The following is a 12,887-nucleotide window of genomic DNA, read 5'->3' as shown; positions in this document are numbered from 1 at the left end:
ATCATGCTGGGAGGTTTAATAATGAGGATTTCAGCTATCAGCTGGGAGCTCAATGGAAAACTACAGAGGAGGGGGAAGATCTAATTGTATTTAGTGAGCCCGAGGGCAAATGTAAGCCTGGGACGTGCCGTGGCCGGGCAAGGAGGAGTGTGGTCACAGGGCAAGGTGGGCAGAACCGGGAAGAAGGCGGCCTGGCACTGTGTCTGGTTCCCCCTGAGCATCCGGCCACACAGCAGGCCCCTTCCTGGCAATTACTCCTGTGTCAATCATTAGCCAGAAATCCAGATCTGGGTAAATATGTTCTGGTTTCCAGTATTGATGACAAGTTTGGAACATTACAAAATAAGGTGGGACCTTTTGATAGTATAAGGTGTTATATACTCCTGCTCATGAACATCACCTCCTACACGGCACACCTGCAGCTTGCTTGGACGCGGCACTGCTGTCGACCATGAAGCTAATGGAGGGCTTCGTGCAGGTGGCTGTAGCCCTGTGCTGCTTCATAAGTGAGTAATTCCCGTGAAGTTGCTCAGATCTCTGCAGCTGAGTCAGAGGGCAGGTTGTTAGCAAGTGTTTGAGTCTTGTAAAGTGGAGGAAAGTTTTATGCCTGAGAAAGCAAAAAAATAGAATGAAATTTCAGCAAGCCTCATACAGGCAACTGTTTTCATCTTCTCAGTTTATAGGAACAAAAGATTGAAGGAGCAGTTCTAGTGCAAAGCGGGAACTTATATGGAAGTACTGAGTGTAAGGACAAAATAAAACAGCTACTTCTGTCTGAGTGAGCAATGAAAATAAAAGCTTTAACTCCCAGGTTACTCTACAAGATTGCTGTGTGCTTCCCTGCAGCGGAGAAGCATGTGACTAGAGATGAACAGTTTCAGTGGTCAACAGCCTTCTTAAATATGCATAATATGCATATCCTCTAACTTCTTAATATCAGATACAAACTCTTTAAGAAAAGGTTAAACTATAAAAGCACAAATTTTAAGTTACTTTTATCATTTCCCTGTAACATCTTAGGAACTGATTAATTTATTGTCTCTCCCATTCTATCTCCCCTCAAAAGTGCAATGGAACTTTATTAATATGTCCCATGACCATATACTGGCATGATGCAAAACTTCACATCTTCCTACACGCAATAAAGCAGTCATCAACGGATACTAGATTTAACTATTTCATCACATTTACGTATGTCATCTCTGCATATCAGTATTTTTTTTTTCTTTTCTGTCTCTTTTTTTCAGATACTGTCTTTGGAGTTGAGGTGAGTTACAGATCTTTCCATTTATCCTGTTCTGTTCCTGGTCTCTGGTGCAATAGCAATAATACGCAACCGCATGGTGACTGAGTGGATTAGATCTAATGAAAGCTTGGCTATTGGAATAATATTTGCCAGTGCATAATTGAAAGATATTGCCAATTTCACGAGAAAATAAAATGCCTACCATTGTCATGCTATTCTCTGTTCAGTAAATAAAACAAAGAAAGCAATTAGTAATTATACGATCATAATATATCAAATTCTTAGACATAACTGACCTACTCCTGCAGTCAAAGGTTTCCTAAGAGGAAAACTAACCTAAGTTGATATGCCTGAAAGCATCAAAGACCATGATTCAGATAATTTTTCTGTACTGCAATACCCATAGAACTGTGTCCCTCAAATAGATTTTATATACGTATACTTAGTGATGAAAACAGCAGGGTATGTGCGATAGATTTGTCTGCAGGTTCTGCCCACGCAGTTATGAATGCTGAGACGCCGGTAGCTCACCAGAGACTGCGGCGTGCTTGGGAAACCTATTAGATTTGGCGCTTGGGGGCTCGGCAGGAAGGCCAGGCTCCCAATTACCGGCCGCCCTCATTAGGCTGGCACCTCACCCACAGCGAGCCATCCTCCGTGCCCCCTGCGGGAAAGCCTCATCAGAAACTTTTTGTAGGGAAGATCCACTCCTCTCGGCTGTGGGGAGAGATTCAGAATAATTCTTCTAATTTGCCTCCTGGCTGGAGCTGCAGGGGCTGTTGCTGCAGCTTGCGCAGGGTGCGGGTTTCTTTTGGCACCGCAGCCCGCGGCGGGGCTGACAGCAGCGCGCTCCTCGCGCAGGTCGACTGCAGCCAGTATCCCAGCGGCGTCACTAAGGACGGCACGGCCTGGGTAGCCTGCCCGAGGAACTTCTCGCCCGTGTGCGGCACGGACGGCTCCACGTACAGCAACGACTGTGGCATCTGCCTCCACAACAGGTGGGTCTTGCACCACGGGCGCTGTGTCGGCTGGGCAGCACCGTGCAGCCCGCCTGACGTCAGCCCTTGAAATACCAGCACTTCTTCGCAGACTTTCTGAAATCCCTCAGCAGTGGGTTTGCCCTGAGCTAGCTCGCGCAGCGCTTGCTCCTCCGCCTCCTGGCGCGGGCTGCTGTGGCTGGTCGCAGCTCTGAGTGGGGCAGTGGGGCTGGAGGAGGAATAGGCTGATCCTTACTGCAAAGGGGCAGAGCGACTGCTTGCCACTGGCCGGCAGATGCTGGCGGAAGTAGCAGGGCAATAAATTAGAAGTACGAGTAACAGCTACATGCTCCAAAAGGCACAGAGGAGCCTATGAGTTAGAACCTAGGCACCAACACCTCCAGTCTGGAGGCAACGGCTGCTCTTCACAATACCTGACACAAGTCGTCTTCTTCTAGGGAACACAACGACCATGTTGGCAAACAGTACGATGGAGAATGCGAGCAGAAACTTATTCGGGTAAGTGCAATAGCAAGGCAAAATCTTTCTCTGCTGGTGTCCATGGAAGACTTTTGCTGGCTGTAAAAGTGGATGGTCCAGCTAGTATATAAGAGGAGCATGGTCCAAAGAGAAATAAAACATTTGTCTATACAGTCCAAAGGGAATTAAAAAATGGTGATAGCCAAGGTTCAGCAGGTTTTGTGTGCCATATGGTACTATGTTTTTCTAGTGCTGACTCCCAGCCTCTGGACTCGGAAGTAAAGTGAAAATGTCATGTTGGCTGAAGGTTGGATCTCACAGCCTAGTTAGTTCCAGTAAAACCTCATGAAGGACCTGATAAAGCCAGAATGAACAGTCCTTCTTTCCACGCCATTTTCTTCAGCGTGATAAAATTCCCATAGGATTGGCTCCAACTTCTTTTGGAGCCCCAAAGGCTGAGACAGAGTAAGGATACTATAAAGAAACATTATTTCTTTATATCGAAAGTGAATTCTGTTCTATTACTGCTATTTTTGCAGGTTGACTGCAGTAGATACCGTAGAGCTGTAAAAGATGGTGACGCTCTGATAGCCTGTCCAAGGATACTGAAACCAGTCTGTGGCTCTGACAGCTTCACTTACGACAACGAATGTGGGATCTGTGCCTATAATGCGTAAGTAGTGCGTCTAGAACCTCTTCTCTGGATAATTAGCAATATTTAAGGCTCTCAGAACTATTCCTTTAAAACACTAATCTTTCTTCAGTCTGGGTTCTCACTACATCTCTCTGGAACTATCTGTCTGCAATTTCTCCAGCCTGTCTGAGCTTTCTTCCCCAACTTCTGTGCTAATGCATGGAATCACAAAAGAGCAGCAGGATAACACAGAGCAGAGCCATGAGCCCATCAGAGTGGTATTCGTAATACTGCGGGATAAGGAAATACTATGTCTGCTGCTCAAAGAGTGACTGCTACCATCCTCTGAGAATACTCAGATTAAACTCAGCCAGTTCTAGCATCCCACACACTGCGTAGGACCTTGCTTTCTTGTCCCAGTGTCTAGACTATAACGGGAAAAGTTACTCTCAGACCTCCCTAACCAAAGCAGCTCTTTTTTTTTTTTTTCCAGGGAACATCACACCAACATTAGTAAAAAGTATGATGGAGAATGCAAGCATGAGATTGTCTCGGTAAGTACAATAGAAGTAAAAATTCATCTCTTACTGCTGTTAGTAGAGAGAATGCCACTGACTTTCCTAGGAAATTGTGAAAGCGCCATTTGACAGGGCTTATGAGGGTCCCAGGCGAGGCTCTGGCTTTCTGCAAGTGAGAGTGGGTTTCACATGCTCTTTGCCCCAAAAGAAAGGGTCACCCCGCTTACACCACACCAAAAGGACAAAAGAGAGAGGAAATGGGTATGAAATAAAAAGCTGCAGTCACCCAGTGCTGTAGAGTCCACTTCCCTTCATACTAGGCTGGCTTTCGTGCCCAGGGAAAAGGGAGGCCCAAGAGACCAGCGTATTCAGTTCTTTGGGTGCTGGATTTTCCTTGCTGTGTGCTGGGCAGGCTGGCAGTTTTCTTTCTGAACACCACAAGCTCCTCTGCCCTTTGCAACAGGGACTCAAAACTCCCATGCTAGTTGTTTTTGCAGACACAGTGAAACTCATAAGAGTACTAACCATACATATTTATAGGATTTAGCTTATTGTATATTTATAATTAGTTCTATGCAAGGCAGAACAGGCTGTTGCCTCAGGAAGAAAAGCTTCTATATTTCAGAACAAAAAATTTAGGGATGTAGAAAGCCCATTCCCCAACTGATAGATAAATATTTCTTCTTTATCCTTTCAAATCCCATTGCTTAACTAAATGAAATCTGAAGTAGTAAGTAACCACAGTACTGGAGAAAAGAAGAGAAAAACAACCCAAACTACAACAATAGTAGTCAGATTTCTAGCTGGTGAAATATGATTCCCACTAAATGGAAGACAATTTTGTTGGTGAGAATGGGCCCAAAGTTTTGTACATTCCTTCTGCCTGAAGGATCCCTTCTCCAAGATGAGTCCTTTCTCTCTACTCCTAGATAACTAGGATAATATTCAGGAATTCAATTTCTCATAGAAGATTTAGTTTAAGCGTATCAGGGCTTTGTCGTTGCAGAAACTATATAGTATGGGATACAGAACAGAGAGGTTTTGCACGGACTTTTCTCACACATGCAGCAACGGTTCTACCAGATCTAATTCTCCTTATTTTGATAGATTGACTGCAGCAAGTACCCAGCAGAAGTCACTAAAGGTGGCAAAACAGTAGTCTCCTGTCCAAGGGTCCTGCATCCAGTTTGTGGCACAGATGGTTTTACATATGATAATGAATGTGGGATCTGTGCCCATAATGGGTAAGTGCCATACATAGAGCACTCCTCCTAAGTTACCAGCAGCAATTAGCAGTTCTGGTAACAGTCCTTTTATATTTCTGCTTATGCCTATTTCTTCAAGCCTCTGAGAAACTAGCTTATTTTTGGGTTTATCTTGAGTTTCCTTCTGATTTCCTTCTCATGCTCATGAAGGGAGACTTGGAAGAGTCAGATGACAGCTCTTTGGATTAGTCTGTAGGCTGGCCAGTGACTGAGCAGATGAAGGAATAGTTCAGAATATCACTTTAAATTATATGTTTTTAGAAGATGTGATGAGCTTGTTAACGAGTAAAATAATGTAGCTATTTTGACATGCTCCTGTAGAGGCTGAAACCTTAATTTGCCAGGTATCTATTCTATGCTATATCTGATTCATTTTGCATCTGAATGTGACTGGGAGCTTAAGCATTAAGTTCTTCAACTTAATTGTCTTCCTCTTCCAGAGAGCACAGGACCAACGTTGGCAAAAAGCATGATGGAAAATGCAAACAGGACATTCCCACAGTGAGTACAATATAAGGCATATTTCTCCTCTTGCCTATATTAAATGAAAGATTCCCTGAGGCTACCTCTACTCTGAAAGTGAGCTGGCCTGAAGCCTAGCTTTCTCCACATGTCCACTAAGGCTTGTGAGCCCCCTGTGTCAGGACGCCTACAAATCCCATCTGTCTTGAGGCAGGTGTCATCTGGGCCCTCCTTGCCTACACAGCCCTGGCAGATGGGCTGCATGTGAGCCGCTGTGTTAGGCACAGAGTCTACATTACAAATTCACGCCTACGCCAACCTTTGGAGTGGGGGTGTATCTGGAATATGGAGCACACCTGAAGTTTTGCTCCAGGCGTATCAGCCAAGAGGTCCCAGAGCTCGCTTCTAGGACATGCCAGCACATAAATGTGGAAGTCAACTAGTTTGATTGCAGGTCTTCCTTTGAGGATGATCTTCAATTGCATTATCAGCAAAGTCCAATTTGTTTCACTGTTTTGTTGTGGTTTTTTATTTATTTCTGTAATATAGAATGACAAGGAACATGAGACTGTTTCTTTCTAGTTTTCTGACCTACTTTTCAAACAGTTTTGCTCAGGCTGTAAACCCCTGGAGTCAGCAGTAAAGTTGAGTGGTGTTTGGGATTCACCTAGCTAGTTGCACTAGTGGCTGGATGTCTCTCAAACTATGCAGTGCTGCATAGTTCCTTGTGTGCATGAGAGGATTCGTGCCAAGCTGATTCAGATTCATTTTGAGATAGCTGAAATGCAACAGCAGTGTTGTCTCGGCATCCAGGCATAAAAGACATGGAGACAAATGGGAGATTACACTAGATTTTGTCTCAGAAAAGACATGCTTCTTTGATGCTGATACCCCTGCTTTTTGCAGCTTGAGTGCAGTCAATACCCATCGAAAGTATCTGAGGATGGTAAAGCCCGGGTAAGCTGTCCGAGGATCCTGCTCCCAGTGTGTGGCACAGATGGGTTCACTTATGACAATGACTGTGGCATCTGCGCCCATAACATGTAAGTGCTGCACACAGGACTTCCCTTTGGAGTGACTAGCCATGGTTAGTGCTCCAGATAGTTCTTCTCTTAATATCAGCATGTCTACAAATGTATTTCTGTTTAATCTTTCAATCTCCTGAAACCCCATCAGCTTGGTTTTCTTCCTTGACCCCCTGTTTGTGCTCATCGGGGGAGCCGTGGAAGAGCCAAATGTCAATCTGCACATATTGTGAGGGCTGTGGTATCTGGGCAGAGGAAAGAGTAGATGGGACTGCTACCTAGCACACTGTGAGAAGACCTGATACGTCTGTTACTGTTTAGGGTTATATTTGCTAAGGACAGGGAGAAGATAGATAATTAGGCAGTGAGATACTTCCTTTATCGTGTATACTGGCAATGAATTAGGTCCACTTTTTCTAGTGCCTATATGTGCTGGGGCTTGCATGATGAGCACGCTAATGTGTGAGCACACTGACACCAACTTCTGCCCTTTCAGAGAACACGGAACTGACGTTAAGAAGAGCCATGATGGAAGATGTAAGGAGAAAAGTCTCCCAGTAAGTCTAAATAGATACAAAATAAGTGCTGTAGCCTGCTCTCCTTACAGCCTTCAGAAACACTCTGGCTGGCTTTGCTGAGCTATCCATCTTCCCAAATGCGCAGAGAGCTGCTGCACAACCCTTGTGCTGGCACTACATTGCTCCCTAGCTGCTCGCAGCGGCTGCTGCCAACATGCTGTACATCAGGGCGAGAGAGAACGGGAATAGCCCAGGACTTCAGAAACAAAATGTCCCAGTACTGCAGATCTCTGAACTGAAATCGTTAGAAGCAGTCCAAGAACCAGGCAGCCTATTTTAGGATGGTAGGAAAAGAACGCAGAAGACCCAGCTAGATATCAGTGTATTCTTTCAGTTTTAGGATTTCCACTGCAATACACCGGCAGGTTAGAAAGTCTTTATGCTACAGTTAGCCAGGAAACCTCTGCTCCTTACTACAGACACAGAAATAGCTTTATAAACATCCACAGTAACAATACATGCTGATAATATCTCTATGCATTTATTCTGCATACACAGAGCAGTTCTAAAGCACTGAGAATAACTTCATGCACCCAGCGGGAATGCAATATGATTTGAATAATAAAGACACTGTTATCTTTGCTTTAATTTGCCCTTGGACTATGTGAGAAATTTAGGTAATAAGAGACACTACACTGGGGGACTATGCAGAATGACAGTGAAGGGTCAGATGCTTAGCTAATGCAGACTGACTTCCACTGCTATTAGTAAGAGTTTGCCTGTTTATCCTCCAATATTTGAAGTGCCACTTTTTATATATTGTAAAGCCTTTTACAACACAATTGGGTGAAATGGTCCTTGTTGCTATTTTGAAAATGCTGAAACTAAATTTCAGATTTAGTTAACTCTATGTCAAACTGGACGTAATGTAAAACCCTTTGAATCTGATTCCTTAAGTGAAATGTTTGTTTTAAAACCTGGTTCATTTTCTTTAGGACATGGAAAACTTGCATTCATACTTGTCTGAGAAAATGATTTTTCTTGTCAGCTCTTCTTTCCTTTGCTCTGTTAGCAGACAATACCAAAGCCAACTAAAATTACTTACTTCATTTATAAAGGAAGACTAAAATTAAAATACAACCCTATTTTTTTCTCTAGCAGAAGCTTTTAAAATCTGGAGGAACAGAGCAGGCAGACTGCAGATGAGATGCATTTTCCTTTCACAGGAGCTGACTTGGCTCTGTATTTTATCTCTCCAGGTTGACTGCAGCAGTTATCTGACTGGTACTACCAAATCCGGCGAAGCCATCACAGCCTGCCCCTTCATCCTGCATGAGGTCTGTGGAACGGACGGTGTCACCTACAGCAATGACTGTGCCCTGTGTGCCCATAACTTGTAAGCCCTGGAGATCCTCTGCTGAGTGATCAAGTCACCTTCACAGCAACTGCTGCCTGGACCAAGAGGTGGAGAGTCACTCACTGAGCTTTCTTAACTCCTTTTTTTCTCCCTTCTAGGGAATTTGGAACCAATGTAGGCAAAAAGCATGATGGAAAATGCATAGAGGAAGTTCCTCAAGTAAGTGAAACAAAGAAAATTGAGAGTTTGAGGTAATGCTAACTGCATAACTTGAATAAGTACTGGTTGGTTTTGACAGCCTGGTCTCCACTGGGTCACATAGCTCACGCTGTCCTTCCTTCCACGGGTGAATACCCGCCTCCTGACAACAGGAACATTGTGCACTTCCTGCACACAGCCGTAAGAAGAAAGAAAGGAGGACACGTGAGGAGTGAGTTATGAGATAGGTAACAAATGATTCAAGGCACTATGAGAAGAAATCCCTTTCCCACAGCAGTCTACCATGGTGACAGCAGGAACTTAGCAGTCTGTTTTGGCAACATGGGAAGGGCACACAGAGGACCCCAGGGTGCCTCTGCGCTTTCTTCTTTCTGGAGACTTAAGTTTTACAAAAGGATGTTCAGCAAAGATTAGAAAATCATCGTGCCTGTGTTTTGAATGTTGATTCCTAACGCCCCAGGGGATTCAAACTCCTCTCTGTTTATTGCAAATGCAATGTAATCTAATGTATACCAACAATGAATCTTGTAAAAATACCAAATTAACCATATTTGACCAGCTCTAAACAATTTACACCCACTAGGGAATAGAAAAACAAAGCTGTCTCATTAGCATGTGTTTGAAAGAGTCAGCATCCCGAGTCAGATATTTCATTTCTATACAAACAGAGTATGAAATGTCATCCTTTGTTTCCCTAGCACACCCTGTGCTCAGACTGGGTGAGACACATAAATCAGTAAGGAAGAGCTCACACTGGGAAACTAGGGGTGCTAAAATGTCAGTTCTTCAACCAGTGTAAATCAGCCTCAACTGCTGTCAGACCTCCTGGCAGATTTCAACACTCGGAGCCGGTCCGTTGGAACAAAAGGCCTGTCGGCACATCCCACCCCTAACTCTTGTGGACCATGAAAAACTCCTTGGTCATGGTCAGCTCTCTAGTAGGGAGTAGATAAATCATTCCGTTTTGATTTGCAGATTGCTGTTAAGCTGCATTTTGTAATATCGCAGCAGGCTCAGTGAGGCATAAGGGCATTACAATAAATACAAAGCTGAAGGAGAGATATGTTCCCTCAGCCTCGTTTCAGTCTTCTCTAGCTGAAGGCTCTGAAAGGAAATTGCCATGTTACTACTGCTCGGGTTTCAATGGAAGAATGAGTTAATATATAACCCTAATTTATCCTATGGCAAATCCAAAAAGGCAGAGGCATAAGTGGGAGGGTTGTGTCTGGGTGCTGTTTCACAGAGCAGAGGCCGTATCAGAGCTTTGGCTGTGTTTGCTTCCCAGCTCAACTGCAGCAAGTACCGAATAGCTACCACAGATGACGGCAGGCAGCTGATGCTCTGCACGATGATCTACAGTCCCGTCTGTGCTACTGATGGTGTCACTTATGCCAGCGAATGTATGCTGTGTGCCCACAACCTGTAAGTATGTGCCCTCCTCCCAGGGCATTGGCAGCGGCTGTGGTTTGACTGGTCCCCACGAACGCCGAGTGGCGTGCCAAGGCCTGCATCTGAAACCTTGTGTTGGTTGGGGGAGTTGAACGCCACCAGCGCCTGCCAACTCCCTTCTCTGTCCCTTCAGCCGTACTCATTTCCCTGCTGCCCACGTTGGTGTTTGAGACAGGCAATCAGCAAGGACCAGGGCACTGCTCCAAGTCCTGCGAAGGGACATCCATTGGCTGGCAAGACCACTAGTCCCAAAGACACGGCCCCTCTCCATAAGATTGCATGCTAATACGGCACAGGCAATGTTAAGCTAATTTATCTGAAAAGTGCTTGTATGCTACATGTGAGTTAGGCTGTGCTCTTGCACTGTGGCTGTAACAGCAAAGTTTGTCACTAATGTCAGCACCTCTTTCCTCCAGAGAGCATCAGAGCAATCTTGGCAAAAGGAACGACGGAAGATGTGCAGAGGATATTACAAAAGTGAGTGAGAATGGCTGGAAACAGGGAGCCAGGGCCCGTGTCTGTTACAGTCAAGGGGGTTGTGCCCTGCTCTGGGTTACAAGTTGGGGGAACAGTGTTCAGACCTGAGGAGATCACTTGGGAATTTCGTGCTGGTCATAAAACAGCTGCTGGTCATAAAACATCAGCCATCCCATTGCTCCATAACAGAGCAAGGAAGAGTGTGCTAGTGAACAGGAATAGTGTGAGATCACATCTGCTACCAGGAAGAAACTTTTTGAGTCACTTGTTATCATGACCTCACGGACAGAGTCTCATTTCTTGGGGTGGTGTCATTCCTGTCACTGGGGACTATGGTTTGCTCTCAGGTGGGCCACAAAATCTCTGTCATTCCTCTGTCTGCAGGATTATTGCAGCAGCTACCAAGAACCCTCTTCTTTCTGCACCATGGAATATATGCCACACTGTGGCTCTGACGGCAGAACATACGACAACAAATGTACTTTCTGCAATGCATTCATGTATGTACAGAAATAAATCCCCTCTTTTCCATGGTCATTTCCTTTGCTTGCTGAAAATGCAGGCTTATTTCCTTAACACGGTTTTGACTGACTGGTTAAGGACTTGTGCTGGACATTTCTGGTGCACTATAAATTGTACAGGGAGATGGGAGGGTTGTTTTCAAACGAAAATATGAAAGACCCATTTCTGTGGATCTGTACATGGCTCTTGGTTTTAACTTCAAAGCCATTTTACTCGTGTACACCAGCACCCAGTTTGTTCCAGAAGCACATCAGAGCATGGGAAAAGTATTTCATGAAACAGCTGGACTGTATGAAGTATGTGAAATCTTAAAATCTTGTATTTTTCCTTTAATGATAATAATGAAAGGAAATAGATGAGATTTTGAGAATGTTCTTCATCACCAGCCAAGATCAAGTGAACATTTCTTGTGCTAGTAAAGTGGGGAACAGGGCTTCTGTGCTGAAGGTGCTCTGTGTCTAATCCATCTCTTCTCCTTTTCTTACCAGGGAGAGCAACAGGACTCTCATACTCATTGCTCAGAGAGAATGCTAACTGCACTGAAGCCCAGCTCAGGAAGAAAAACTCTCTTGTATGTGACTCTCCGTGTGCTGATCTTCCCTGACAGCTTCCCTTCAACCTGTTTTGTTTCCTCCTATCTCATGAAACACTTTTTGTTCAATAAACTCACTTGGCAACATTTCTGTCTTGTTTTAATGCCATGTTTTTCCTCTCCTCACATTGTACCTCCAATGCTGCAGATTCATTCTTCTGTTGACGTCCTGCTTCACTAGACGCATAGGCAAACTGCTAGGAGAGACCTGGCCTCCCCTTGGAGCTCCCAGGCACTTCCTTACTCCTTACAGTCTCCTTGGCAAGACTAGTCTCATCTAGCCCTTAATGTCTCCATGCAGTCTCATCCTCTGGACTCCCTTTTTAGAGTCAGTGCAGGGAAACAGGCACCCTAAGGGCATGGCCCTTCTCCTCCACGGGGCAATATCTAAAATGTGGTGGGTGGCCTGTTCTCAGGAAGAGTGCTTTCTTGCTAATGGCTAGGAAGGGAAACTTGCTGCCTGCTGAGAGATGCCTCATGCCAGCTCCTGCTGCCAGCACTGTCTGCACAGCCTGCCACATGGAAGAGGCAGCAACTGCTGTCAGCAAAGGTGATGTTTCCACTGAATTGACCTCAGGGCCATGTACTGTTATGGGATATAAACTACAGGAGGGGAACATCGAGCTCCCTTCAGGGTCACAGAAAGCAGAAAAGACCACTCACAAAAGCCTTTGATTTATTAATGCAGTAGAATAGCTCCAAACCTGGTGCCTCGCGGGAGCTGAGCAGATATCACACCTATAGTGTGGGACAGCCCTGATAAATCACTGCAGCTGCCTCGCTTCTAAAGCCGTACAAGAAGGAAAAAGATGCAGAGGCGGGCCTGTGACCATTTTAACAAAATATATAGCAAACCATAGGAAAGCAGTTCTGCATAATAGTCATGTTTCAGCCTGCAGAGGAGGCCAAAGAGTTCAGGACATGGTGATTATATTTTCTGTCACTTTTGTCTCCATATGGATGGTAGGGTGGTAGGGGAAGCTGGGGGCCACTCTCCAGCTGCTGGCAATATAGGTATAGCCACTACATCTAGCTTCACCCAAGCAAAGACTATTTTTAGTCCATTACTTAGGGGTTAAAGGACTTCTGGACAACAACTACAGCCTCCCCGATTCAATGTCCTATTGTAGTTTACCAGAGAGTAAC

The 12,887-nt window shown here is 44.9% G+C and overlaps 1 protein-coding gene across 1 annotated transcript; it reads left to right on the top strand.

Annotated features, from left to right (window-relative positions):
- The first annotated feature begins 451 nt into the window (after positions 1-451).
- On the top strand, positions 452-11,683 carry LOC134146654 (ovoinhibitor-like). Its single transcript, XM_062587085.1, has 16 exons — positions 452-506; positions 1,248-1,267; positions 2,108-2,244; positions 2,682-2,742; positions 3,243-3,376; positions 3,831-3,891; positions 4,963-5,099; positions 5,561-5,621; positions 6,489-6,625; positions 7,104-7,164; positions 8,385-8,521; positions 8,641-8,701; positions 9,987-10,123; positions 10,567-10,627; positions 11,012-11,127; positions 11,638-11,683. Exons 1-16 carry the CDS (start codon positions 452-454, stop codon positions 11,681-11,683), a joined length of 1,422 nt encoding a protein of 473 aa, XP_062443069.1.
- The last annotated feature ends 1,204 nt before the right edge of the window (positions 11,684-12,887 follow it).

Source organism: Rhea pennata, chromosome 14 (assembly GCF_028389875.1).
Source record: "Rhea pennata isolate bPtePen1 chromosome 14, bPtePen1.pri, whole genome shotgun sequence".
In the NCBI taxonomy this organism is placed as follows: Eukaryota; Metazoa; Chordata; class Aves; order Rheiformes; family Rheidae; genus Rhea; species Rhea pennata.
The sequence above is the reverse complement of the archived record's forward strand: the minus strand, read 5'-3'. Positions and strand labels throughout refer to the sequence as shown.

Coding starts and splice junctions, on each gene's coding strand:
- LOC134146654 (XM_062587085.1), top strand. CDS start 452: ATGAAGCTAATGGAGGGCTTCGTGCAGGTGGCTGTAGCCCTGTGCTGC. Junction 2,743..3,242: donor GCGAGCAGAAACTTATTCGG/GTAAGTGCAATA, acceptor CTATTTTTGCAG/GTTGACTGCAGTAGATACCG. Junction 8,522..8,640: donor GCCCTGTGTGCCCATAACTT/GTAAGCCCTGGA, acceptor TCTCCCTTCTAG/GGAATTTGGAACCAATGTAG.